The 25,507-nt window shown below is 33.4% G+C and overlaps 3 protein-coding genes across 3 annotated transcripts; 1 reads left to right on the top strand and 2 right to left on the bottom strand.

Annotated features, from left to right (window-relative positions):
• Window positions 1-9,050: 9,050 nt before the first annotated feature.
• Window positions 9,051-9,902, bottom strand: LOC114741401 (truncated transcription factor CAULIFLOWER A-like). The gene has a single exon (XM_028929654.1). The coding sequence runs from the start codon at window positions 9,900-9,902 to the stop codon at window positions 9,051-9,053; it is 852 nt and encodes a 283-aa protein (XP_028785487.1).
• Window positions 9,903-14,032: 4,130 nt separating this feature from the next.
• On the bottom strand, window positions 14,033-14,884 carry LOC114741400 (floral homeotic protein DEFICIENS-like). Its single transcript, XM_028929653.1, has one exon. It carries the CDS (start codon window positions 14,882-14,884, stop codon window positions 14,033-14,035), a length of 852 nt encoding a protein of 283 aa, XP_028785486.1.
• A 5,961-nt stretch (window positions 14,885-20,845) lies between these two features.
• On the top strand, window positions 20,846-22,550 carry LOC114741399 (uncharacterized). The gene is made up of 2 exons (XM_028929652.1): window positions 20,846-21,561; window positions 22,022-22,550. Exons 1-2 carry the CDS (start codon window positions 20,846-20,848, stop codon window positions 22,548-22,550), a joined length of 1,245 nt encoding a protein of 414 aa, XP_028785485.1.
• The last annotated feature ends 2,957 nt before the right edge of the window (window positions 22,551-25,507 follow it).

Here is a 25,507-nt window from a genome sequence, read left to right as displayed (position 1 = left end):
TTGGAAAAGTGAAATTTGCAAATCACAATACAATTCATGATAGGAATTGAAAGGCTTACTCTCAACACTCAATGATGTGAATATGAAATCAATCAATTGAATAATTTTATCTCAAATCTGAGTAGTAGAAAAAATTCCTTGCAAGTTTAAAATTTCACAACAGCCCAAACAAACCCTAAAATTTACAATAGAGGAAATAGAGAAAGATTTTGTAGTGTTATATGCAGAATATTTTGAATGGAAGGGCAATGAAGGCTCTTGTTACCAGAATAGCATCGACAACGAAGGCACTCCATATTAGAATAGTAGTGACAACGAAGTCTCTCTTTACCAGAACAATGACGATGGTGAATGATCTCTCTCAATGCATACAACGGATTTTTCAAAGAGTGAGAGAGAGAGAAAGAGATGACCTTGAGATATCAACAGTTTGAGAGAGAGGGGGAAGGGCTTGACCTAATATCAAGGTCACAGTTGAAGGAGAACAATGTCTTTTTTGTTTTCAAATTAATCTTAGTGTGCTCTTTCGGTCTTGCAATGACATTTCAGAATATTTTGGGGACTGTTTGAAATAACATGGCCACAATGGTCTTTAATTGAAATTTTCCCTTATTCAAATCAAATTTTCACATTTAAGTTTGTTTACATACATTTTTAATTTATTGATATTAAAATAATATTTTTCTAGGATATTAAATATCGACAATTCAAAGTTGATCTAATAATGAGAATAAAGAATTATAGGATATTAAAAAATTGAGCCATAATTAAAATCAATGGTTTATTTATTCGTGTTTACAAATTTGGTGTGCCATAATAAACATGTTTCATTTTTTTTAACTATATTCTATCATTAATAACATATATTAATTTTTTTTATCAATAATTTGGAACCAAATAAAAAAAATGCGGGTTCAGAGTCAAATAAGACTATTGTTTAACTGAATTCTTTGTCATATTCCACTAATAAAATGCGAGGGGACGCAGAAATACGGCGCAAAGCTTCCTTCAAATTAGGGGTGTTCACGGGACGGATCGGGACCGGGACAGGCCCGTCCCGGTTCCGTCCCGGTGAACAGTAACGGGACAGATTTTCTGTCCCGTGTCCCGGCCCGTCCCGGGGTTGTCCCGGTCCCGGTCGGGACGGGACGGATCCGGGACGGGACCGGGACGTCCCGAAATTATTATTTTTTAATTTTTTTTAATTTTTTTAATTTTTTTATAATTTTTTTAATTTTTTTTTAAAAATCTGATTTTTTTAATTATATTTTTTTGAGCTTAAATCTTATAAAAACATCTTTTTATTTGTTTGGGCACTCTTAAACAAAAGCTCAAAATATTACATATAATAGTTATTAAAAACTCTAAACAAAAGCTTTTAACACAATAAAAACTTACTAAAAATTCTAATCATCAATAATCTCAAATCATTAACAAATATAAAAACTCTAAATAAATATATCCATAGTTCCATACAATAGTCTCAAATCTTAAAAAAAATATGAAAAAAATGATATTATATAAAAAATTAAAAAAATTAATTTTTTTTTTAAAAAAGGAACCGGGACGGGACCGGGACGGGACGACCCCGTCCCGTGTCCCGTCCCGTCCCGGTCCCTTTTTTGTCCCGTCCCGGTTTGTCCCGTCCCGAAAAATTTCGGGACGGATCCGTCCCGTCCCAATAAGACCGGGACCGGAACGGGCCGACCGGGACAGGCCGGCCTTGAACACCCCTACTTCAAATCAACATTCTCGGCGAGTGTTACAAGGGCAGGGATGACTTATTGGAAATGTGCAGCACAACAGTGTTTTATTATGTCAGACTGGAAATCATTCTCCGATAGTACAATTTTTTTGCACTTTTAAACTCGTTTTAGGGGTGAATAATTTTAAGAGTTAAGGTGCATCCAGCATCTCGAACTATTTTTTCAAGTGCGTTCAGTGTTCTAAAGTAATTTTTAGTGCATCCAATGTCTCAAATTAATTAAAACGGTGCATCTATATCCCGAGCTAACAGAAAAGTTAAGTTTGATCGTTACCTTGACCGAAAGTTGATTGAAAAATCCTACGTGGCAAACACGTAAGCGTCTGATGTGTATTATTTTGACGAGTTAAAGGGCACCCAATACCTCTGAACTATTTTTCCAGGTGCGTCCAGTACCCTAAAGTAATTTTTTGTGCATCCAGTGTTCCAAACTAATTAAAACGGTGCATTCATATCCTAAGCTAACAGAAAAATCTCGTTTGACCATTACCTTGTTGACTCAGCTGAAGGTTGATGGAAAAATCCTATATGGCGGACACTCCACTTCTAAATCTTTTGCCAGTTTTTAAACTTGAGAAAAAGAAAGACGGCCAATCCACCCTTTTAAATCTTGATACATATATCACCCATTCAATCCTATCCTCGTCTTTAACATTTTATCTCATTTCTTCCACCACTCCGATTTGAAACCACAACCACCGTCACAGCACACTTCTGTCTCTGTCTCTGTCAACTCCTCATCTGACTTGCATTTGTTTTCCTCCTCGTAGAACACAATAAACTTTCCCTTTGTTACTCTGTCAACATTGTCGTCACCTCTCGAGAAAACACTCACCGCCACCAGGCTCATCTCAGGAGCTTTAGTCAAAATAATACACATCAGACACCTGAGTGTCTGCTATGTAGGATTTTTCGGTCAACTTTCAACTGAGTCAGTAAGGTAACGGTCAAACGAGACTTTTCTGTTAGCTTGGGATATGGATGCATTGTTTTAATTAGTTTGGAACATTGGATGCACCAAAAATTACTTTAGGACATTGGACCCATTTGGGAAAATAGTTCGGGGTGTTGGGCGCACCATAACCCGTCAAAATAATACACATCAGACGCCTACGTGTCTGCCACGTAGGATCTTTTGGTCAACCTTCGGTTGAGTCAGCAAGGTAACGGTCAAACTTAACTTTTCTATTAGCACGGGATATGGATACACCGTTTCAATTAGTTTGGGATACTAGATGCACCAAAAGTTAATTTAGGACACTGGACGCACTTGAAAAAATAGTTCGGGGTGCTGGGCGCACCTTAACCCTAATTTTAAATATAACAATTGGTAATTATTTTTCAGCGTATAGCATTTGGGTAAATTTTTTACTGTTTATATTAGTATCTTGATGAAAAAAAAGGCCTCTAAACACCTGTTTAGAACAAGTCAGTCATTTGACAATCACAGTTTCGAAGCACAGAATCTAATATTGAACCATTGAACATACCCTGCTGCTTCTCTCCTAGGTCCTTGAAGCTATCATCCCACGTTGAATCAAACCCAAGCATTGGGGCATGAAGAGGGTATGATTCCATCAGGTCAGTGTTATCATCACCAACAAGTCGCTTTATTGGATCAGATACAACATTGGCTTCATCACTCATATTTTGCATAAAACCAAAGTCCAGGCGCATTTCTGAAATGATTTGTTGTGCTACAATAGATCAAGATATCTTGAGGCAGAATATATACATGTAGTCTGTAAAGTTGAAGTAGAAAGCCAACAGAACTTAAAGATATTTAATTTACTAATCTTCTTGACATTTAAGATCAGGAAAAAATATTATAGGTAACAGAACAAATCAATCATAATTAAAATAATCAACATATTTAGGTCAACTTAACTACTAAAGTTGTATTCTCTAAATTACAAACAGTTACTAGTACAGTTGTTTTTGATATTCAGCTTAATCTAACTTACTATGAAATCAAAATGATCACATCCTAAGCCCAAAAAGCATATATAAATAATCTAAAGAGGAACTATAGGTTCTCATACATGAATAATCTAAAGACCTGATTTGCAACAAGTCTGGTTTTCCCTTCTTGCTATTCTCCCTTCCTTGTTCTGTATCAATTGGTATCAGAGCCAATTTCCCACCTCTTTTCTTCTCACGTACACCTAAACCTTTCAAGTTAACTCGCAAAATCTCCATAGTCTTCCAAAGCTTTAAGATTGCAATTCTTTTTATTTTGCTACCCACATTGTTTTATCTGATTTCTGCCATTTTGAATTTTTTTTATGTAAAGGATCATCACACGGAAGAACTTTTTAGGCTAAAGTTTCTTGAAGATCCTCATCTAGGGGTAATATTTGGTAATCTTCTTCCCTTTTTATTCATTTCATTTTTTTATTAAAAAGGAATGAAAAGAAGAAGAAAAAAAGGTCAAAAAGGAAAAAGGAAAAAATAAAAAAGGAAAAAGAGTGAAAAAAGTAGGAGAAAAAAAATCAAAAGCCAAAAAGAAAAATTCATTTTCTCAAATTTAACTCTGAATTTTGTTTCTTTGATTTATTATTTATTGTCTTAACTAATCTACTTGCTTTATCCTAGACCAGTCTTATACTCGGGTCAATTTTTTCCTAGGTTATTTGAAGTTTTTAATGGCTTCGTGTGAGGTTTTGGAACCTCTAAGATTACTATGAAGACTTTACTAAGTTTGTTACTTATTTAGCAAGTGTAATCCTCGTGGCTTATGAAAAATCTATAGTGGGATTACATCCCAAAGTTTTGCAAAATAATTCTTAGACACATGAAAAGTACTATATTATGAAATTATTCTTCTGGCATATATGAAGAGATAAATGAAGTAAAACCAATTGGTTTCATAGGGAATGATTGTGCAAGGGAGGACCTAAAAAGTGAGGAGCACACAAAGATTTCTTCAAGTAATTATTTTATTTTTCTAAAGCTTAGGAATGATTTGTTGCGCAACAAAAGATCAAGATATCTTTAAGCAAAAAAAATACACGTGGTAGCTAGTTATAGTACGAATTGAACATTGTACAGTTGAAGCAAAAATTCAACGGAACTTAAAGATATTGAATTTACTAATCTTGATGACATCTAAAATTAGAAAAAAAATATTATAGATAATAGAACAAATCAATCATAAACAAAACCATCAACACATATGGGTCAGTTTAACTACTAAAGCTCTATTTTCTAAATTATAAGCAGTTATTATTAGAATTGCTTTTGAGATTAAGTTTAATCTAACTTACTATGAGATCAAAATGATCCCATATTAAGCCGAAAAACAAAATCTGCATCATCTAAAGAGAAACTATATGTTCCCATACACAAATCATTTAAAGACCTCTTTTTCAACAAGTCTAGTTTTCCCTTCCTTTTTGTTGTCCTCCCTTCTCTGTCCTGCATCAATTGGTATTAGAGCTACTTTCAGACTTCTCTTTTTCTCACAACATAAGTTTTCTGAGTTAACTCTCAAAATCTCAACATCATTCTAAAGCTTCAAGATCACAATTTATTTTTTTTGCTATTCCGCATTGTTTTGTGTGCTTTCTACCATTTTGGATTTATGTGCTTTCTACCATTTTGGATCTCCCTTAAGTAAAGAATAATCACACTGAAGAACTTGTTAGGCTGAAGTTTCTTAAAGATCATCATCTAGAAGTGTTGTTTGGTGACCTTTTTCTCTCTTCTTTTTTTCACTTCATTGTTTTTAATTAAAAAAAGAAAGAAACAAAAGAAAAAGACGAAAAAGGAACAGATGAGAAAAAAATGAAAAAAAAAGAGCGAAAAAAAGAAGAGAAAAAATTCAAAAGCCAAAAAAAAAATTCATTTTCTCAAATTTAATTTTGAATTTTGTTTCTTTAATTTATTATTTGTTGTCTTTCCTAATTTGCTTGCTTTGCCTTAGACCGTTCCTGTACTAACTTGGGTCAATTTTTTAATGGCTTCCTATGGGTTATGAAACCTCTAAAGTTACTCTGAAAACTTTACTCAATTTGTTACTTCTTTAGCAAGTATAATACCTATGGCTTATGAAAAAATTAAAGTGGGATTATATCCGGAAGCTTTGCAAGAGATTTCTCAGACATATGAAAAGTATTATATTATGAAATTGTATTTTTGGCATATATGCATAGATAAATGAAGTAATACCAGTTGTTTTCATATGTAGTAATTATGCAAGGGAGGACCTAAAGAGTGAGGAGCACATGAAGATTACATCAAGTAATTATTTTATTTTCTTTAAGCTTAAGAATGATTTGCTGCACTACAAAAGATCAAGATATTTTTAAGCATAATATATGCATGTTATAGCTAGTTATACTGTGAATTGAACATTGTAGAGTTGAGAAAGAAAGCCAACAAAACTTGATATTGAATTTGCCAAAGAAAAAAACAAACTAGACCAAACAAGTTGGTTAAACTGAAAAATCAATGAACTGGCCAGTGGTTTGTTTTGAGTGCTAAACTGGCTAAAAAGCAAACCAGTATAGATTCGTTTAAACTAGGATAAATTGGTGAAAACTTGTGATGAATTGGTTTGAATGATTGTGTTACTATTGATCATATTTTTTTTCTCATTCAGTTCTTAATATCTCAATTACTATATATTTGAATGAATTTTAATGATAATTTTGGTATTAATGATTTTTAATTTTTGTTATTGAGGAATCATAATGATCAAAATTCTCAATGTTTGTTATTGTTACAATCAAACTATTATTATATTTTCTTGTATTTTGTTATTTGTGATTATTAATGTTGTATTTTATTATTTTCAATTAAATTATATTATTTTAAATATGATTGGTTTGACCTTGAGTTGACCCAGTCTAACTCGCTGACTTTTAAATCACTACCTCAACCGGTCTAGTGTATGATTTGGTTTTTGGTTTCTTGAAATTTACTCACCTTGTTGGCATCTAAAATCAGGACAAAAAATTATTATAGATGATGGAACAAATCGATCATAAACAAAGGCATCATTATATTTGAGCCAGTTTAACTACTAAAGCTCTGTTCTCTAAATTACAAACAGTTACTGCAACTGTTTTTGAAATTCAGCTAATCTAACTTACTTTGGAATCAAAATATCACATTCTAAGCACAAAAAGCATATCTAAATCATATATGGAGGAACTAGAGGTCCCCATACAAAAATGAGTCCGTATGAATATGCACCTAATTGCTCAGCTCCCCCCCCCCCGGCGGCCGGTTGCACCACAATTCAACATTCAATCAGGCCACCCACCAGGTGCTCCCCATTTCCTATCTCTGTTCTTGTTTTTTTTTTAAGGTTGTCAGACAATATTTTTTCATTTTAAATATTTTTTGTAATTAAAAAAATTAAGCACTACATTTATTTTTTTAATAATTATCCTATATATTATATGCATTTGAAAATAATATTTAAACTAAAAGTAGACTTGCATAATATTTCACCAATTTTTCAAAATAGTTTGATTATCCCTCATTCTTACAATCATATCAACTAGCTGTGGGTTGATCAAGCAATTTTTTTAAAAGTGAAATCAAGGCACTTGTGTATGATTATGTAGACTCAAATGGTAGAAAGGCTATTTCAAATCAATGAGAAAGCTGATAGGATCATTCAATCATGTGAAAATAATAAGTTGGCTTTGACGAACATTAGATGAAAAAAATAACTGTTGAGAATTTAATGTTAAAAATCAAAATTTTAATAAAACTAAATTTGAAATTTGAAATTTCTAGAGTTATAGCAACCCGCTTTTATAATTTAATTTTTTTGGCCGGCATATGCACCCGGCTTAAATGATTATAATATATATGATATATGATAACTTAGTTTTTTAATCTAGGTTAAATGTCGCTGATGCATTTTTCTTATAAGATCTCAAAATTTGAATTGGTTTAGTCTTTTTTTTATAAGATCATGCTTACGGGTGTCTCAACATTAAATATATTTTTATCAATTTTGCTCCTAATTAATTTTTTTATTTTTTTCTCTTTATCTTTTTCTCATACTACTTATATTTTCATCTTTTATCTTATTACTAGTATTTTTCTCTTTTATTTACTTTGTTATTAAATAAGGACATACTTAACAAAATAATATTGAATTTTTACATATTTATTACATTTAAATAATTTTAATTATTTTTAAACTGTGTAATTTAATTCGAAAGATCTTATAAAAATGATCGGAGGGATTATGTCATTCTTATTACCATATTTTTTATTTTTATTTTTATTAACACGTTGAATCTTGGGAAAATCCCAGAAAAAGCCCTTGGAATATACCAAATCTCAGATTGGACCCTTAAATTTCGAAAATGACAGAATGGGTCATTGACCCAATCTGTCATTTGTGAAATTCAGGCGAATTGACATTTTTGCCCCTGAGCAAAAGTGAGTAGTTATTCTCTAAACAAATCTAGGTAACGCTTATACTGTTCTAGTGATTACAAGATTCGTTGTAGTTAATAATAAGGTACCTGACAATAATAAGATTCCTGACTATGAAAAAATGAGTAGTTATTCTCTACACAAATCTAGGTAATGCTTACATTGTTCTAGTGATTACAGCATTAGTTGTAGTTAATAACAAGACACCTGACTATGAAAAAGTGAATAGTTATTCGCTATACGAATCTAGGTAACACCTAAACTCTTATAGTGATTCCTTGAATCATTGTAGTGAATGAATAAATGAGGGCAAAATTGTCAATTCGCCTGAATTTCACAAATGACAGATTGGGTCAATGACCCATTCTGTCATTTTCGAAATTTAAGGACCCAATCTGGCATTTCCCATATTCCAAGGACCTTTTTTGGGATTTTCCCTTGAATCTTTTACCTTGCTTAAGAATTTTTGCCTGGTCAACCTTTTTTGTTTGACCAGCTGCCTGATCAACCTACAGTAAGTTGATATGTTTGTAAGAATTAGCGGCAATCAACTATTTTGAAAAATTGGTGAAATATTATAGGAGGCCTACTTTTAGTTTAAATATAATTTTAAAATGCATATAATATGTACGATAATTATTAAAACATAAATGTAGTGCTTATTTTTTTAATTTTAAAAATATTTAAAATAAAAAAATTAATGTCCAACAACCAACGAAAAAAAGAAGAGGAGAGATGGGAAATGGGGAGATTGATTGTTGAAGCGTGGAGGAACAGGCCCAAAAAACCAAAAAAATAAAAAATAAAAATAAAGTCTGAGAACCGCGGCGTTTAGAAGCTGAGCATTCGATCAGCACCTGGTGCAGATTCATACAAAAATCTAAAGACCTGTGTGGAACAAGTCAGTCATATGACAATTACACTCTTGAAGGATAGAATCTAATATGGAACCATGAAACATCCCCTGCTGCTTCTCTACTACTACCAGGTCCTTGAAGCTGCCATCCCAAGTTGAACCAGACTGAAGCATCTGGGCCTGAAGAGAGCAAGATTTCATCAGGTCAGTGTTATTATCACCAACAAGCCGCCTTATTGGATCAGATACAACATTGGCTTCATTACTCATACTCTCCATAAAACCCGGGTCCAGGAGGGTTTCATCTGAAACATCACGATAAGAAGGAATTACAGTGATAGGAATCTCCAAACAATGGTCGTTCGACAAATCCAAACCCACTGGAACCACAGGAATCTCTGATTTCTTTGCTTTCAACAACCCAATTGTCTGATCACACTCTCGGAGCTTACAATCCAACGCAGCAATAAACATCATCAGCTGATCCTCTCCCATGTTGTCAAAGCTGTCATCCCAGGTTGGGCACAACATCTTCAATCTCTGTTCACGGACTCGGGAGGTCTCAGCTTCAACCTGGTTCTTCCTATCAGTGAAGAACTCACGGAGATCGTAGTTCTTCCTTTGTTTCTCGGGGCATTTCTTCTTGGCGTTATACTCTTGCAGATTGCGAATCACCTGTGTGGGATCCTGGGGAAAGGTCTCAGCTTTAGGGTTTTCAGAATCTGGAGGAGGGAAGATAATCACACAGGCATCAATCCCACAGAGCGTGGAAAGTTCAGAAGCTTTCTTCAATAAACCCTTCTTCCTCCTCTCAAACAAAGCCCGGCGAGCATTCCTATTCTGGAGGGTCTTCATCGTTAATTTTCTTCGACCCATTGTTTCAGACAAGTGCAGAGGTCGATTACTGCCGAAGAAGAACAGATATGAAGTCCGAATATAATCTGAATCTCACGAGGAAAAAAAAAAGCGCCGTAAATTGAAGGAAATGCCGAAAAGAAAGTACCTTGCAGGTGGGTTTCTCAGGAAACACAATGTGGCCAGTGAGTTTCTTGGGAAACAAGGTATGGCGCGCGAGATTGCAGAGAGGATCAATTAATGGGTGTCTGATTTAGGAAACTTAGGGAGTGATTGCCGATTAGAAGTTGAATTTCGCAACGTTCACTTTGACCGGTGATCGAGTGTAAAGCTGTAAATTGCTTGTCATCTTTTATTGGGTTTCATATTTAAATTTAATATTCTTGAGGAATTGTGCTCGTGTTTTATTAATATTATACTAGTAGTATTTCTTTATCAAAAAATTATCTATGTTTTTATTTTTATACGAAAATAAGAAATAAAATTTGGGATTTTTTTCCCGACTGTATGTAGTTTGGGATATATCAATGTATACATCTTTACATTAATTATAATTATATCCTTACCATATGCTAAATTAGTTTTTTTTTTTTTGTCAACTGATTAAACAACAATGGACATGGCCAAAAGAAAGGGAAAAAAATGAGAATAAGTAGTTACGGATACATTATTTTTAATGAAAATATATAGTAACTGATTAAACAATTCAAGTTCATGTGATAATAGAAACACTATACTGCCCTCAAAAGCTGAATTTTTTTTTTAATATATAAGTTGAATATTGAGAGCAAACAGTAGATTATATTGCCTGCAATACAATGTTAATAAGAAGCAATTTGCCAATGTGTGGCTATATTTAATTATGGTTATATAGTGCATCATAGTTACTTTTAAAGCTTTAAATTATTAAATTATTAAGCTCTAAATTCTAGGGCTGTTAGAATCGGATGGATCAATCGGTCTGATTGGTAAATGACTTGTTACCCGGTTTGGACATCTATCAAAATGGAAGAAAAAGTGAGTTGGTCATAACTAACAAAAACCAATACCATTAAATTTGTCGATAACCCAAAACTGTGTTAGTTTATGTTTTTATTTGTCTTTTACTTGCTTTCTTTTTAGTGTTACACTCTTCCGGTCCTTAATATAGGACTCAATTGTTGAGTTGGTTTTGATCCTAAATATAAGACCCATTTATCATATTTATTAATTTTTTCTAAATTACTCTTATGGATACTCTGTCAACCATAATCAAGTAGAAGAAGGAGAATAGGTATTAAGAAAGATGATTATGGTATTTCAGGAATAATGCGTCACATTTCTTATAATTAACTAACTTACCTAACTTCCTTAATCTAATCAAATTAGTTAAATATGTATTATATTAAAGACCGGAAGAATATATATGTTTGATGGGCGTCTCTAGAGAGAGAGTTCTAGAGAGAGATGCTCTGCCTTCTTTCTTCTGGAGAAGAGTACACTGGTTTACTCATAGTTTCCTGGTAATTTTTCTAGTTCAAGTCTTTCTTTTCTTCCTATTTGCAGATAAGTTCAAGCCTTTTTAAGGTTCTAGCTTTTGTGTGGTATTGGTTCGTTTCTTGTTCTTCCCTTTCTCCTTCTTCACACATGATGGTTGCATTAATTTCTCTTCGTTTCCCCATAGTTCCTGTCCGCCATGCATGTTTCTTGTGGTGGTTTTATTGGATCTGCATTCCGTGCTCAGCACTCAAAACGTGGACGTTTTGAGTGCTGAGCATGAGGGACCTTTTTTTTTTATTACAAAAAAATATATGTATTAGAATTATTTTTAGTTAAAGTTTATCTAATACTCTTAAATATTTTTTTACACATATTCAATATTTTAAAATATTTTATCATATCCTGAAATATTTTCTCATATGTATTTAGTGTTCTAAAAAATTTTCTAACAATGCATTTGAAAAAATATTTAAGAATCTAGTATTTTAAAGTATTTTGTGATCTATTTGGTACCTAAAATATTTTTTCATATATGTTTATTATTTTAAAATACTTTGTGACTGGGCTTACCTAAAAACATATTTTAGGATCTAGTATTCTAAAGTCTTTTATGATTTATCTAGTATCCTTAAATATTTTTTAGTATTCTAAAATATTTTATGATACAATATCAAGAAATAGAAAATTTTTTAAAACATTAAATGCATGTGAAAAAATATTTTAAGGTACTAAATAAATCATAAAATACTTTAAGATATTGAAAACATCTAAAAAAATATTTTTTAGTACTAGATAAATGTTAACCAAAAATAATTTTAATACATACTTCTTCTGATTCTTAATATAAGAGTTAGTTTAACTAATTCAAGTATACTACAAAAATTAGCTAAATTAGTCAGTTGTAATAAATAAATGTTGCTTTCTCTAAAATGCCTCTCACTAATTACGTGTATTAACTAAAATCAATAATTGATTAAATCTTTAACACGTACAATTATTATAAGGACTATATTGAAAAAAATAAATATATAAGAGATAAAGTAGATTAGAATATTATATTTAAGACTAAATTAAATATCAAGATAATTTTTATATTAATAATTTTTAAATATCAAGATAATTTTTATATTAATAATTTGAGATGGTATAAATTTTTTTGTAACAAAAAATAAAGTAAAAAAAATAAAAATGCTCAGCACTCAAAACGCACAGCGTTTTGAGTGTTGAGCACTCAGTGCTCATCAGGCTGATGAGCACGGAATGCGAACGCGGTTTTATTGTTCCTTCCTCTTGCCTTGCAAACTGATTAGTGAGTTTTGTTTGCGCATCTACTTTTTCTAGTGATTTTGTTTTCTTTTTAGCCCTTCTCCTGATCACCTTTCAATTATCTTTTTATTTTTCTTCCCCTTCTTATCGGGTTTTCTCACTCTCATTGGTTTTCTTTTCATCTCTCCTTTCTACACTAGCCTGTCCCTTTTCTCACCTTTTCTAGCCTTGACGTTTGATCTTTTTCGTTCGTTCTTCACTGCTTCTCTATATAATCTAAGTTCTCGCCCTTTCTTCTTCACACTTCTCCTCTCTGGCTTTGTAACTCATGCAGTAGTTTCCTTTTTTTTCTCCTTCCTTTTTCCTCATTTTTTTTCTTTTCTAAATTTTCCTTGTTTAAGCTTCACAATGACTGGGCAGTTAGATTTCAACCCAGAACTCTCCTTTCATCCTTCCCTGGGCTTCAACCCCAACTCTCTCACCTACTTAACGAACATTAAATAAAAAAATAACTGTTGAGAATTTCATGTTAAAAATCAAAATTTTAATAAAATTAAATTTGAAATTTCTAGAGGTATAGCAACCCGCTTTTTTTATTTTATTTTATTTTTGCTGGCATGGGCAACCGACTTAAATGATTATTTTATATATATATATATATATATATATAATATTATGACTTTTTTTTTAATGTATGTTAAATGTTACTCAATCCATTTTTTTTTATAAGATCTCCAAATTTGAATTCGTTTAGTTTTTCTTATAAGATCTGTTTAGGAGTGTCTGAATATTAAATATATTTTTATCAATTTTGGTCCTGATTAATTTTTTCATTCATTCTCATTATCTTTTTTTCATATTACTTTTCCTTTCATCATTTCTTTTTTATTTACTTCGTTATTAAATAATGACATACTTAAAAAAATGATATTCAGTTTTTACATATTTATTATATTTAAATAATTTTAGTTATTTTGTTAAACTACGTAATTAAATTGAAAAAAATCAGAGGGAGTATGTAATTCTTATTACCATATTTTTTTTATTTTTCTAATACGTTGGTCAACTTCCAGTAAGCAGATATGTTTATAAGAATTAGGGGCAATCAACTATTATGAAAAATTGGTGAAATATTTTAGGAGGTCTGCTTTTAGTTTAAATATAATTTTAAAATGCATATAGTATATAGGATAATTATTAAAAAATAAATATAGTGCTTAATTTTTTAATTATAAAAATATTTAAAATAAAAAATTAATGTCTAACAACCTACGGGGGAAAAAAAAAAAGAGGAGAGATGGGAAATGGGGAGATTGATTGTTGAAAATTGAAATCTGGAGCAACAGGTCCAAAAAAAAAAAGGGTATGAGAAACGGCGGGCGCCTAATGTAGACTCGTACAAAAATCTAAAGACCTGTGTGGAACAAGTCAGTCATGTGACAATCACACTCTTGAAGGATAGAATCTAAAATTGAACCATGAAACATCCCCTGCTGCTTCTCTATTACTACCAGGTCCTTGAAGCTGTCATCCCAAGTTGAACCAGACTGAAGCATCTGGGCCTGAAGAGAGCAAGATTCCATCAGGTCAGTGTTACTATCACCAACAAGTCGCCTTATTGGATCAGATACAACATTGCCTTCATCACTCATATTCTCCATAAAACCCAGGTCCAGGTGAGTTTCATCTGAAACATCACGATAAGAAGGAATTACAGTAATAGGAATCTCCAAACAATGATCGTTCAACAAATCCAAACCCACTGGAACCACAGGAATCTCTGATTTCCTTGCGTTCAACAACCCAATTGTCTGATCACACTCTTGGAGCTTACAATCCAACGCAGCAATAAACATCATCAGCTGATCCTCTCCCAGGTTGTCAAAGCTGTCACCCCAGGTGGGGCACAACATCTTCAATCTCTGGTCACGGACTCTGGAGGTCTCAGCTTCAACCTGGTTCTTCCTATCAGTGAAGAACTCACGGAGATCGTAGTTCTTTCTTTGTTTCTCGGGGCATTTCTTCTTGGCGCTATACTCTTGCAGATTGCGAATCAACTGTGTGGGATCTTGGGGAAAGGTCTCAGCTTTAGGGTTTTCAGAATCTGGAGGAGGGAAGATTATCACACAGGCATCAATCCCACAGAGCGTGGAAAGTTCAGAAGCTTTCTTCAATAAACCCTTCTTCCTCCTCTCAAACAAAGCCCGGCGAGCATTCCTGTTCTGGAGGGTCTTCATCGTTAATTTTCTTCGACCCATTGTTTCAGACAAGGGCAGAGATCGATTACTGCCGAAGAAGAACAGAGATCAAGTATGAATATAATCTGAATTTTACCCCTAAAAAAACGCAGTAAATGGAAGGAGATGCCGAAAAGAAAGTACCTTGTGGGTTGGTTTCTCAGGAAACACAGTATGGCCAGTGAGTTTCTTGGGAAACAAGGTATGGCGCGCGAGATTGCGGAGAAGATCAATTAATGGGTTTCTGCTTTAGGAAACTTAGGGAGTGATTGCTGATTAGATGTTGAATTTCCCAACGTTCACTTTGACCGGTGATCAAGTGTGAAACTGTAAATTGCTTGTGATCTTTTATTGGGTTTCACATTTAAATTTAATATTCTTGAGGAATTGTGCTCGTATTTTATTAATATTATACTATCTCTTTATCAAAAAATTATCTATGTTTTTATTTTTACACGAAAATAAGAAATAAAATTTGGGATTGTTTTTCCCGACTGTGCGTAGTTTGGGATATATCAATGGATACATCTTTACATTAATTATAATTATATCCTTACCATATGCTAAATTAGTTTTTTTTTGGTCAACTGATTAAACAAAAATGGACATGGCCAAAAGAAAGGGAAAAAAAATCAAAACAAGTAGTTACGGATACATTATTTTTAATGAAAATAAAGACTAACTGAGTAAACAATTCAAGATCATGTGATAAATAGAAACTCTATACTGCCCTCAAAAGCTGATTTTTTTTTTTTTATATAAGTTGAATATTGAGAGCAAACAGTAGATTATATTGCCTGCAATGCAATCTTAATAAGAAGAAATTTGCCAATGTGTGGTTATATTTAATTATGGTTATATAGTGCCTCAGATTTACTTTTAAAGCTTTAAATTATTAAATTATTAAGCTCTAAATTGTAGGGTTGTTAGAATCGGAAGGATCAATCGGTCTGATTGGTAAATGACTTGTTGCCCGGTTTGGACATCTATCAAAATGGAAGAAAAAGTGAGCTGGTCGTGACTAGCAAAAAGCAATCCGAAGCCCTTTTTTACCATTAAATTTTTCAATAACCCAAAACTATGTTAGTTTATGTTTTTATTTGTCTTTTGCTTGCTTTCTCTTTAGTGTTATATATATATATATATATATATATATATATTTGATGGGTGTCTCTAGAGAGAGAGAGTCCTAGAGAGAGATGCTCTGCCTTCTCTCTTCTGGAGAAGAGAAGAGTACACTGGTCTACTCATAGTTTCCTGGTAATTTTTCTAGTTCAAGTCTTTCTTTTCTTCTTATTTGCAGATTAAATTCAAGCCTTTTTCAAGTTCTAGCTTTTATTACCTATTCCTTTAATTATTTTCCCACTGTGTGGTATTGGTTCGTTTCTTGTTCTTCCCCTTCTCCTTCTTCACACACGATGGTTGCATTAATTTTCTCTTCGTTTCCTTATAGTTCCTGTCCGCCATACATGTTTCTTGTGGTGGTTTTATTGTTCCTCTCTCCTGCCTTGCAAGCTGATGTATCTGCTTTTTCTAGTGATTTTGTTCTCTTCGTCCCTTCTCCTGATCACCTTTCTATTACTCCTTCGGTTTCTTATTACAAGAAACGAATAATCGAATTACGTTGATAAAAAAAACAGTTAAAATTAGTTAAGAACAATCAAGGTGTAAAAAGTATAATTTTTTTCTTCCAAAAATGCCCTCATTAATAAGGAGAGAGAACATGAGAGAGAATAATTAAATTATTAAAAGAAAGAGAAGTAGGAGGGAGGGAGAGTGTGAATTGGAGACAAAATAAATATGGGTAAAATAGGAAATCAATACAAAAAAGTAGAGACAACTTTTAAGTGTCTCTTATATATAAAAACATGCCATAAACATCAAATGTCTCTTATAATAAGGAACAGAAGGAGTATCTTTTCAGACAAAATAAAAAAGAATCTTATAATAAAAAACAGACCTATTCAAAAAATTAGATTTTATAATAAAATACGGAGATAGTACTTCTCAATGTATTCTGACCTCTCGCCCTTTCTTCTTCACACTTCTCTCTGGCTTTGTTGCTCATCTGTTCTTTGGCTCTCTCAGTACTTTCCTTTTTTCTCCCTCCTTTTTCCTAGTTTTCTCTTTTCTAAATTTTTCTTGTTTAATCTTCACAATCACTCGGAGATTTCAACCCAGGACTCTCTTTTCATGCTTTCCTGGGCCTCAACCCCAACTCTGTCACCTACTTAACGAACATTAAATAAAAAAGTAACTGTTGAGAATTCAATGTCAAAACAAGAAATTTTAATAAAATTAAATTTCAAATTTGAAATTTCTAGAATTATAGCAACCCGTTTTTTTATTTTTTATTTTTTGCCGGCATTGGCAACCGACTTAAATGATTATAATACATATATATATATATATATATAATATTATGACTTATTTTTTTAATCTGTGTTAAATGTTACTCAATCCTTTTTTTTTTTTTAATAAGATCTCAAAATTTGAATTAGTTTCTTACGTTTTATAAGATCCAGTTTATAAGTGTTTGAACATTAAATATATGTTTATCAATTTTGGTCCTAATTAATTCTTTTATTCTTTCTCATTATCTTTTTATCATACTACTTTTCCTTACATCATTTCTTTTTTTATTTATTTCATTATTAAATAAGGACATAATTAAAAAAATAATATTCAACTTTTACATATTTATTATATTTAAATAATTTTAGTTATTTTTAAAACTGCATAATTTAATTGAAAAAATCTTATAAAATTGATCATAGGGAGTATGTCATTCTTATTACCATATTTTTTATTTTTATTAATACGCTGAAATTTTTTACTTTACTTAAGAATTTTTGCTTGGTAAGCCTACAGTAAGTAGATATGTTTATAAGAATTAGGGGGCGACCAACTATTTTGAAAAATTGGTGAAATATTTTAGGAGGTCTGCTTTTAGTTTAAATATAATTTTAAAATGCATATAATATATAGGATAATTATTAAAAAATAAATATAGTGGTTAATTTTTTTAATTATAAAAATATTTAAAATAAAAAAGTAATGTCTAAGGGAGATTGATTGTTGAAGTGTGAAGCAACACCAAAAAATGAAAAATAAAAAACGTCCGAGAAATGGCGATGTTTAGAAGCTGGGCATTCGATCAGCACCTAATGCAGATTCATACAAAAATCTAAAGACCTGTGTGGAACAAGTCAGTCATATGACAATTACACTCTTGAAGGATAGAATCTAATATGGAACCATGAAACATCCCCTGCTGCTTCTCTACTACTACTAGGTCCTTGAAGCTGTCATCCCAAGTTGAACCAGACTGAAGCATCTGGGCCTGAAGAGAGCAAGATTCCATCAGGTCAGTGTTATTATCACCAACAAGCCGCCTTATTGGATCAGATACAACATTGGCTTCATCACTCATATTCTCCATAAAACACGGGTCCAGGAGGGTTTCATCTGAAACATCACGATAAGAAGGAATTACAGTGATAGGAATCTCCAACCAATGATCGTTCAACAAATTCGAACCCACTGGAATCACAGGAATCTCTGATTTCCTTGCGTTCAACAACCCAATTGTCTGATCACACTCTTGGAGCTTACAATCCAACGCAGCAATAAACATCATCAGCTGATCCTCTCCCATGTTGTCAAAGCTGTCATCCCAGGTTGGGCACAACATCTTCAATCTCTGATCACGGACTCTGGAGGTCTCAGCTTCAACCTGGTTCTTCCTATCAGTGAAGAACTCACGGAGATCGTAGTTCTTTCTTTGTTTCTCGGGGCATTTCTTCTTGGCGTTATACTCTTGCAGATTGCGAATCACCTGTGTGGGATCCTGGGGAAAGGTCTCAGCTTTAGGGTTTTCAGAATCTGGAGGAGGGAAGATAATCACACAGGCATCAATCCCACAGAGCGTGGAAAGTTCAGAAGCTTTCTTCAATAAACCCTTCTTCCTCCTCTCAAACAAAGCCCGGCGAGCATTCCTGTTCTGAAGAGTCTTCATCGTTAATTTTCTTCGACCCATTGTTTCAGACAAGTGCAGAGATCGATTACTGCCGAAGAAGAACAGAGATGAAGTACGAATATAATCTGAATTTCACCGAATAAAAAACGCAGTAAATTGAAGGAAATGCCGAAAAGAAAGTACCTCGCGGGTGGGTTTCTGAGGAAACACAATAACGCCAGTGAGTTTCTTGGGAAACAAGGTATGGCGCGCGAGATTGCAGAGGAGATCAATCAATGGGTGTCTGATTTAGGAAACTTAGGGAGTGATTGCTGATCAGATGCTGAATTTCCCAACGGTCACTTTGACCGGTGATCAAGTGTGAAACTGTAAATTGCTTGTGATCTTTTATTCGGTTTCACATGAAAATTTAATATTCGAGAGATACTGTGCTCGTATTTTATTAATATTATACTATTTCTTTATTAAAAAAATTATCTGTTTCCATTTTTATACGAAAATAAAAATAAAATTTATGTTATACGTAGTTTGGGATTTTTTTTTCTTTTTTTGCGAACTGCACGTAGTTTGGGATTTATCAATATATACATCTTAACATTAACTGTAATTATATCCTTACCATATGCTAAATTAAGTTCTTTTTTCAACTGATTAAAGAAAAATGGACATGGCCAAAAGAAAGGAAAAAAGTGAAAATAAGTAGTCACGGATACATTATTTTTAATGAAAAGTCTAGAACTCTGATTCAAAATTATCTTGATTCATCCCCCGTGAGGAATTGCCAAAACATTTGACTCTTCACCCACTCTAATATAAAGGATTAGTCAATCAAATAATAGATAGTAAATGGGTTGGTTTGAAAATAAATAAATTGCTGGTTGTAGAATATTATTCTCGTCAGACTTCAAGTACTAACCGATTAAACAATTCAAGTTGATGTGATACTAGAAACTCTATATTTCCCTCAAAAGCTGTTTTTTTTTTTTTAAAAAAATATAAGTTGAACATTGAGAGCAAACAGTAGATTATATTGCCTGCAATGCAATCTTAATAACAAGCAATTTGCAAATGTTTGGTTATATTAGTAGTTAATTATGGTTGTATAGTGCATCAAATTTACGTTTAAATCTTTAAATTATTAAAATCTTAAGCTCTAAATTTTAGGGTTGTTAGAATCGGATGGATCAATCAGTTTGATTGGTAATTGATTTATTATCCAGTTCGGACATCTATCAAAATTGGGAAAAAAGTGAGCTAGTCATTTAATGGCGAATCTGTTTAATAATAGTTTGACTAGATAATTAATTTAGCATACTTCATGATTTTGATGATTGGTAATTGATAATAAATTAGGTACATTAAAAAGTTAGTTAAAATTAATTAGAGAGAAAATAAATATATGAAAATCATAAATCCTTTTTCATGCTTAATTATACTAATAACAACAAAAAGTCTTGTCTCCAAAATTTTCATTCAATGGGTCTTCCACAAAATGGCTGTCTAATGAGCATAAAACACCATAGTAGTTAGCATCACACTTATTCACAACACATAAACAACTTATTAGAAAGATTCTGACTTTCAAATTTTAACCAGTATTATCATTATATTTTTTCGGTCTTAAATATATGATCTATTTTGTAGTGTAAATTATATTATAAAATAGTTTTTATACTTAAGATAAAAAGATAAATGCATAAATAAATTGACATTCCTTAAATTGTCATCTTGTGAAGAGTCTATCTTCACCTTGTATTGTCTTGTATCATCCCAATACCATGTTTCATAATCCGCATTCCACACCTTGACCTGCCCTTCAGGCACACGTCAGCTTTCTTCCCCATCTCACGTTCCTATGACGTGGCACGTGCTCATGCTTTTAAATAAACTCATGCTTCTGCGTACCCCATGTGCCTCTCACTCTCCCACTCCTGCTCTGCTCTTGCTTCCTCCATCGGTGAAGCCGGCCTCGAATTTTGCACCTTCCTCGATCCCCCACATTCATGGAACTTGGGCTAACTTCGTCCACCGCCACCGCAGACTCCGCCGGCAGTGCCAAAGTTCGCCTTATGTGCAGCTACGGCGGCCACATAGTCCCTCGTCCTGGCCCCAATAAGCCCTTCTGCTACGTCGGCGGCGACACCCGCATCGTCTCCTTTGACCGCCGCACCATCACCACCCTCGACTTGCTCGTCTCACACCTCTCCGCCACCCTCTGCGTCAGCTTCTCCTTCACCTTAAAGTACCAGCTTCCCCATCTCGACCTTAACTCTCTCATTTCTCTCACCTCCGACGAAGATTTCCAAATCCTCATTGACGAGTACGACCGACTCTGTTCCTCTCCTCCCTCCTCTGCACCCTCCCGCATCAGAGTATTCCTCTTCCCTACATATATGCTTCAGGGTTCCAGTCGGCCCGTGATTCGGCACCCGAAAACCGAGTCTTGGTTCTTCGATGCGCTCAAGAGCGCTAAGATTCTGCAAAAGGGGCTCGGCGAGACCCATGGGTTTGGGTTTTGTTATGGATCGGGCGTGGAGGCTCATGGGTTTGTCTCTTCGGGTCCGGAGTCGATGGTTTTGGAGACAAGTTCGTCTTTCGGGTCAACTTCTTCTACGGCTTCGTTGACCAATTTGCCTTTCAAGTCTCAGAGCAATGAAGAAAACGAGTTTGTTCTGCAGGATAATAAAGCTAAGTTGATGCAGACCAACACTGTTCCAAAGTACTCTTCAATCTTCATATGTCTTTTATGTTAGTTACATTTTTCTTGACCATCCGCTAAAAATGTTGTTGAAGGGAAAAATCCTGTAGATATTAAGTTAGACCCTTTTGTTTTAGTTTGCAGAAATGAACTGATTCGTAACAAGCATGATGAGTTCAATGATCATACTTTGTATGTTCATGTATTTTTAGGATTAGAATTAGACACTTGGGATAATTTATGAAGCATATTAGTGTTAACTTGGTCTCTAACCCTGTGTTCTCAGTTTCATTAATCCAAATTCATAGACCAATCTACATATTATTAATGGATCCGAATGTATTGTCCTGTTCTAATTCAATCTTGTCTTTTAGATTTTTCAATTATTGTTTGTATCCTGGTATCTGAGTCAATGATATTATAGCATTTAGATGCACCATTGAGGTTTTCTAAATGGTTCTGCATTATTTTGCTCTTTCAGTGATAATTCTGTTTCAAACATCGTGCCCCACTATCATCATCAGGGGATATCATACCAAGATCCCATTATTGTTCAAGCTTCTTCTTCAATGGAGGCCAGAGCAGGTTACGGCACTGAAACCACTATTATATCAGAAACTACTGCAAATAGTACCAACAGTCCAAACCTGAATCAACAAGTTCAGAGACAACAACATGTGCAGTTTGTACCATTACAACATATGACATATCAACCTATTCATCCATACCCAATATACCTCGTACCTTCTTATGCTCAAATACCACCTAACAGTAGTTTGCCTACAACAGCTTCCGGTCATTCTTCCTTGATGGTTTCTCAGAATTATTATACTGCACCAGTGGCAAGTTCAGCGGCGACACCATCACATGTTTCTCCAATGCATGTTCAGTCTCATAATGTTGCTGTGACTAACACAGAATCTGCTGATCAGCATGGTGGTGGTGGTGATCTTGATCATGTTCTGATTTACAAATCTCAGCCTCCTCCTCCGTCGTTACCGAATTCTTAGTACAAAACCATGACAGAAGATACGAAGGTCATGTTATGGCAGGTTCTTGCTCAAGATCAAGAATTCAAATTGTAACAAACATTTTTTTTTTTTTTTGCCCAAAGCGTTTGTTATCAGGTTCTTCAATATATAGAGACTACAAAGCTGTGATATGCGCAGGGATTTTTTTTTTTTTGGTGGAAATTAAAGAGGCAACCATGCATTTTTGTGCTGATAATAGTTCTTGTCCTTTGGTGATGCCATTCTGGAAAGAAGTTATGACACAAGTCTGTAGCTTTTTAATTTTTTTTTTGGCAGATGAAATAAAATTAAACTAGAAAGCGAGGTATATAAACACTATCTCCGTTACTAAATATAATAGCTAGTTGACTGATTTGAGTAGATTAAAAAAATAAGTTAAGTTAATTATTTGTAACGAATATGTATTGTTTTTTCTAAAATATCTTTACTAATCAAGTTTATTGATTTGAACTATTATTATTAGAATGATTATTTTAAAAAAAATATGAATAAATATAGAGATAAAGTGAATTGGAGTATTATATTTAAGATTAAAATAAAAATCAAATAAATTTTATGTTAAAACCGGAGTTAATATTTCTTTGGGAAAAAAAAAAAAGAAAAGAATATTCTTGTGTCTTCTATGCTAATGATTCATTTGCAGTCCATAGATTCATGGCACGTTGCCTAGACTTCACATTATTGTTAATTTGCTGTGTTTGGCCCCAACAAAAGGTTCAATTCCATCTTTCTTTCGGCTAACAAAAATGGTCGATTTTTATTTTCAATTTCATATGGTATAATTGAATTTCTTTGGCAAGCAACATGATGATGTGATATTGGGATTTACAGTCGAACAGCTAAAATGCACTTTCACCACGTCAAGTCCAAATCCAAAGAAAAGTGGGGAATCCTTCTAATTGAATGAGCCGAAAAAAGTGCCAAAAAATTTTTAAAAAAAATTGAGAGTCGATTGTTATTTGTTACATAGCATTGTATAAATATCTTATAAAAAATTTAAAAAATAATAAAAATATGCTTTAAAAATTTATTAAAAGAACTTTTTACCTCTTTAAAATTTACAAACCTCGTTTAAAGTAAAAAAAAGTTATTAGGATACTCTTCATTTTTAAAGATTTTTTAAACACGTTTATTTTTTTTAAAACATAAAAATATTCTTTAAAAATAATAAACCTCTATCAATCTAAATAAATTTTTTAAAAAAATGTGGGTGATTGATTTTTTTTTTAATAAATAATTGCATGCGTTTTAGGGGAAAAATGGGAAATTAGTAAAAAATATCTTCTTATGATAAAATTATTTGTGCAAATATATCTAAGATTTATTTAAGGACCTAAATCAATATACTCTCAGTTGTGTAACTTTTTTTGTTTGAATAAAAACTGAATAACATTAACTCAATAAAGAGATAATAAACAAAACTACAACAAACAAAAACAAGTTTCATTTATCACTATCTTCTCCCAACTAGGGAAAAGATTGAGTGTTATCACAGATGAAACAGTTATCTTCAAGATTATGAAATATCTTAATAAGATGGTCTATCCCAGAGCTGTTAGCTCTAGAGATATAGTTTAAAACAGCCTGCTAGTCTCCACAAAACAAAGATCTAACTTCATCCATAAGGTTACTAAAAGGCCATGTAGAGTCATCACCCCTATTCAACAAATTAATGGCTTCAATACAATCAAAAAGTACAAAAACCTCCCCATGTTTTCTAGACGAGCATAAGTGAGGCCCATGGATTAGCCCAATCAATTTTGCAATTACTGGTGGAACCTTGGTAGTTTTACGGCTAAAGTTATAGATTTAGTTATTGTCTTCCTTCTAACTCCTCCACAACAATTATTTGACCGACCCATTTAGAGTAGTAGTAATTGATGTCTTATTCTCATGGTAAAAGTTAGGAGTGTTCATAAGATGGAACGGGACTAGGACAGGCCTGTCCCGGTCCTATCCCAGTGAACAGGGGGCGGGACAAGACTTTTGTCCTGTGTCCCGTCTTGTCCCTCTTTTTTTTTTTCCTTTCGATTTTGGGCTTTCTAAATTTCTTCTTTTTTTTTTTTGGCCTATCAAATTGCTTTGAGCCGAGGCTATGATTATTTTAAAATTTGGGCCTTTGAAAATGGACAACACTTTTAGAAATACAAATTTGCCACTTTCAAATCATCAATTCTATAGAATAATAATGCGCATCGGGATAGAACTATCAACTTTGAAAATAAAAACTAAAAGTGTAAGCATCTGTTCTTCTTGACGAATTCCCTGCACATTAATTTCTTCATTTAAAATCAAATCAAATCAAATCCAAGATGGAAAGAAGCTACCAGGTCGAACCCAAATGGGGATAGTTCAGAGGGAAGGCAAGAAGTTCACAGGCACGGCGACAGGCTCACGGGGAGTTTAGAGCTGGATTGCGAGGAGAGACTGGGCGAGAATTTCACGGCGACGCAATCAGAGTTAGACAACAAAGCGAAGTAGGAAGAAGGATTATGAGTAGACGCGATGGTAGGGGGAGAGAGATCGGTGAACGTGAGTATCACAGGAGAAATTTAGGATGACTTCCACTGAAAAGAAGAAACTTACCTTATTGAGTGAGTATTGGGGATAGCAAGCACTGGGGAAGATGAAGAAACTTACCTTACCAAGTGGGATGACTGGATCTGGAATGGAGAGTGTGGTGGATGGTGATTTGCAGAGACAAATGCAAATTACAAGGCAGAACTGAAGTTGATCGTCAACATTGAGTAAGAGGAGCCACCAGTCGATGCCGTCATGCTTAGATGCTAGGGAGAAGAGGAGAACTAGAGAGTAGAAAGGAGGGAGTAGAGGCCACGATTGATTGAATAGTGATGAGCTGTGGAGGTTGGAGATTGCGAGAGGGAGATGGACTCAGGAAGACAGGAATGGTCAAATGGTATTAGAAAAGGGCATAT

This window comes from Neltuma alba, unplaced genomic scaffold (assembly GCF_004799145.2).
Source record: "Neltuma alba isolate B1F8T4 unplaced genomic scaffold, ASM479914v2 tig00003392_pilon, whole genome shotgun sequence".
Taxonomy (NCBI): Eukaryota; Viridiplantae; Streptophyta; class Magnoliopsida; order Fabales; family Fabaceae; genus Neltuma; species Neltuma alba.
This window is presented reverse-complemented; position numbering and strand designations above follow the sequence as displayed.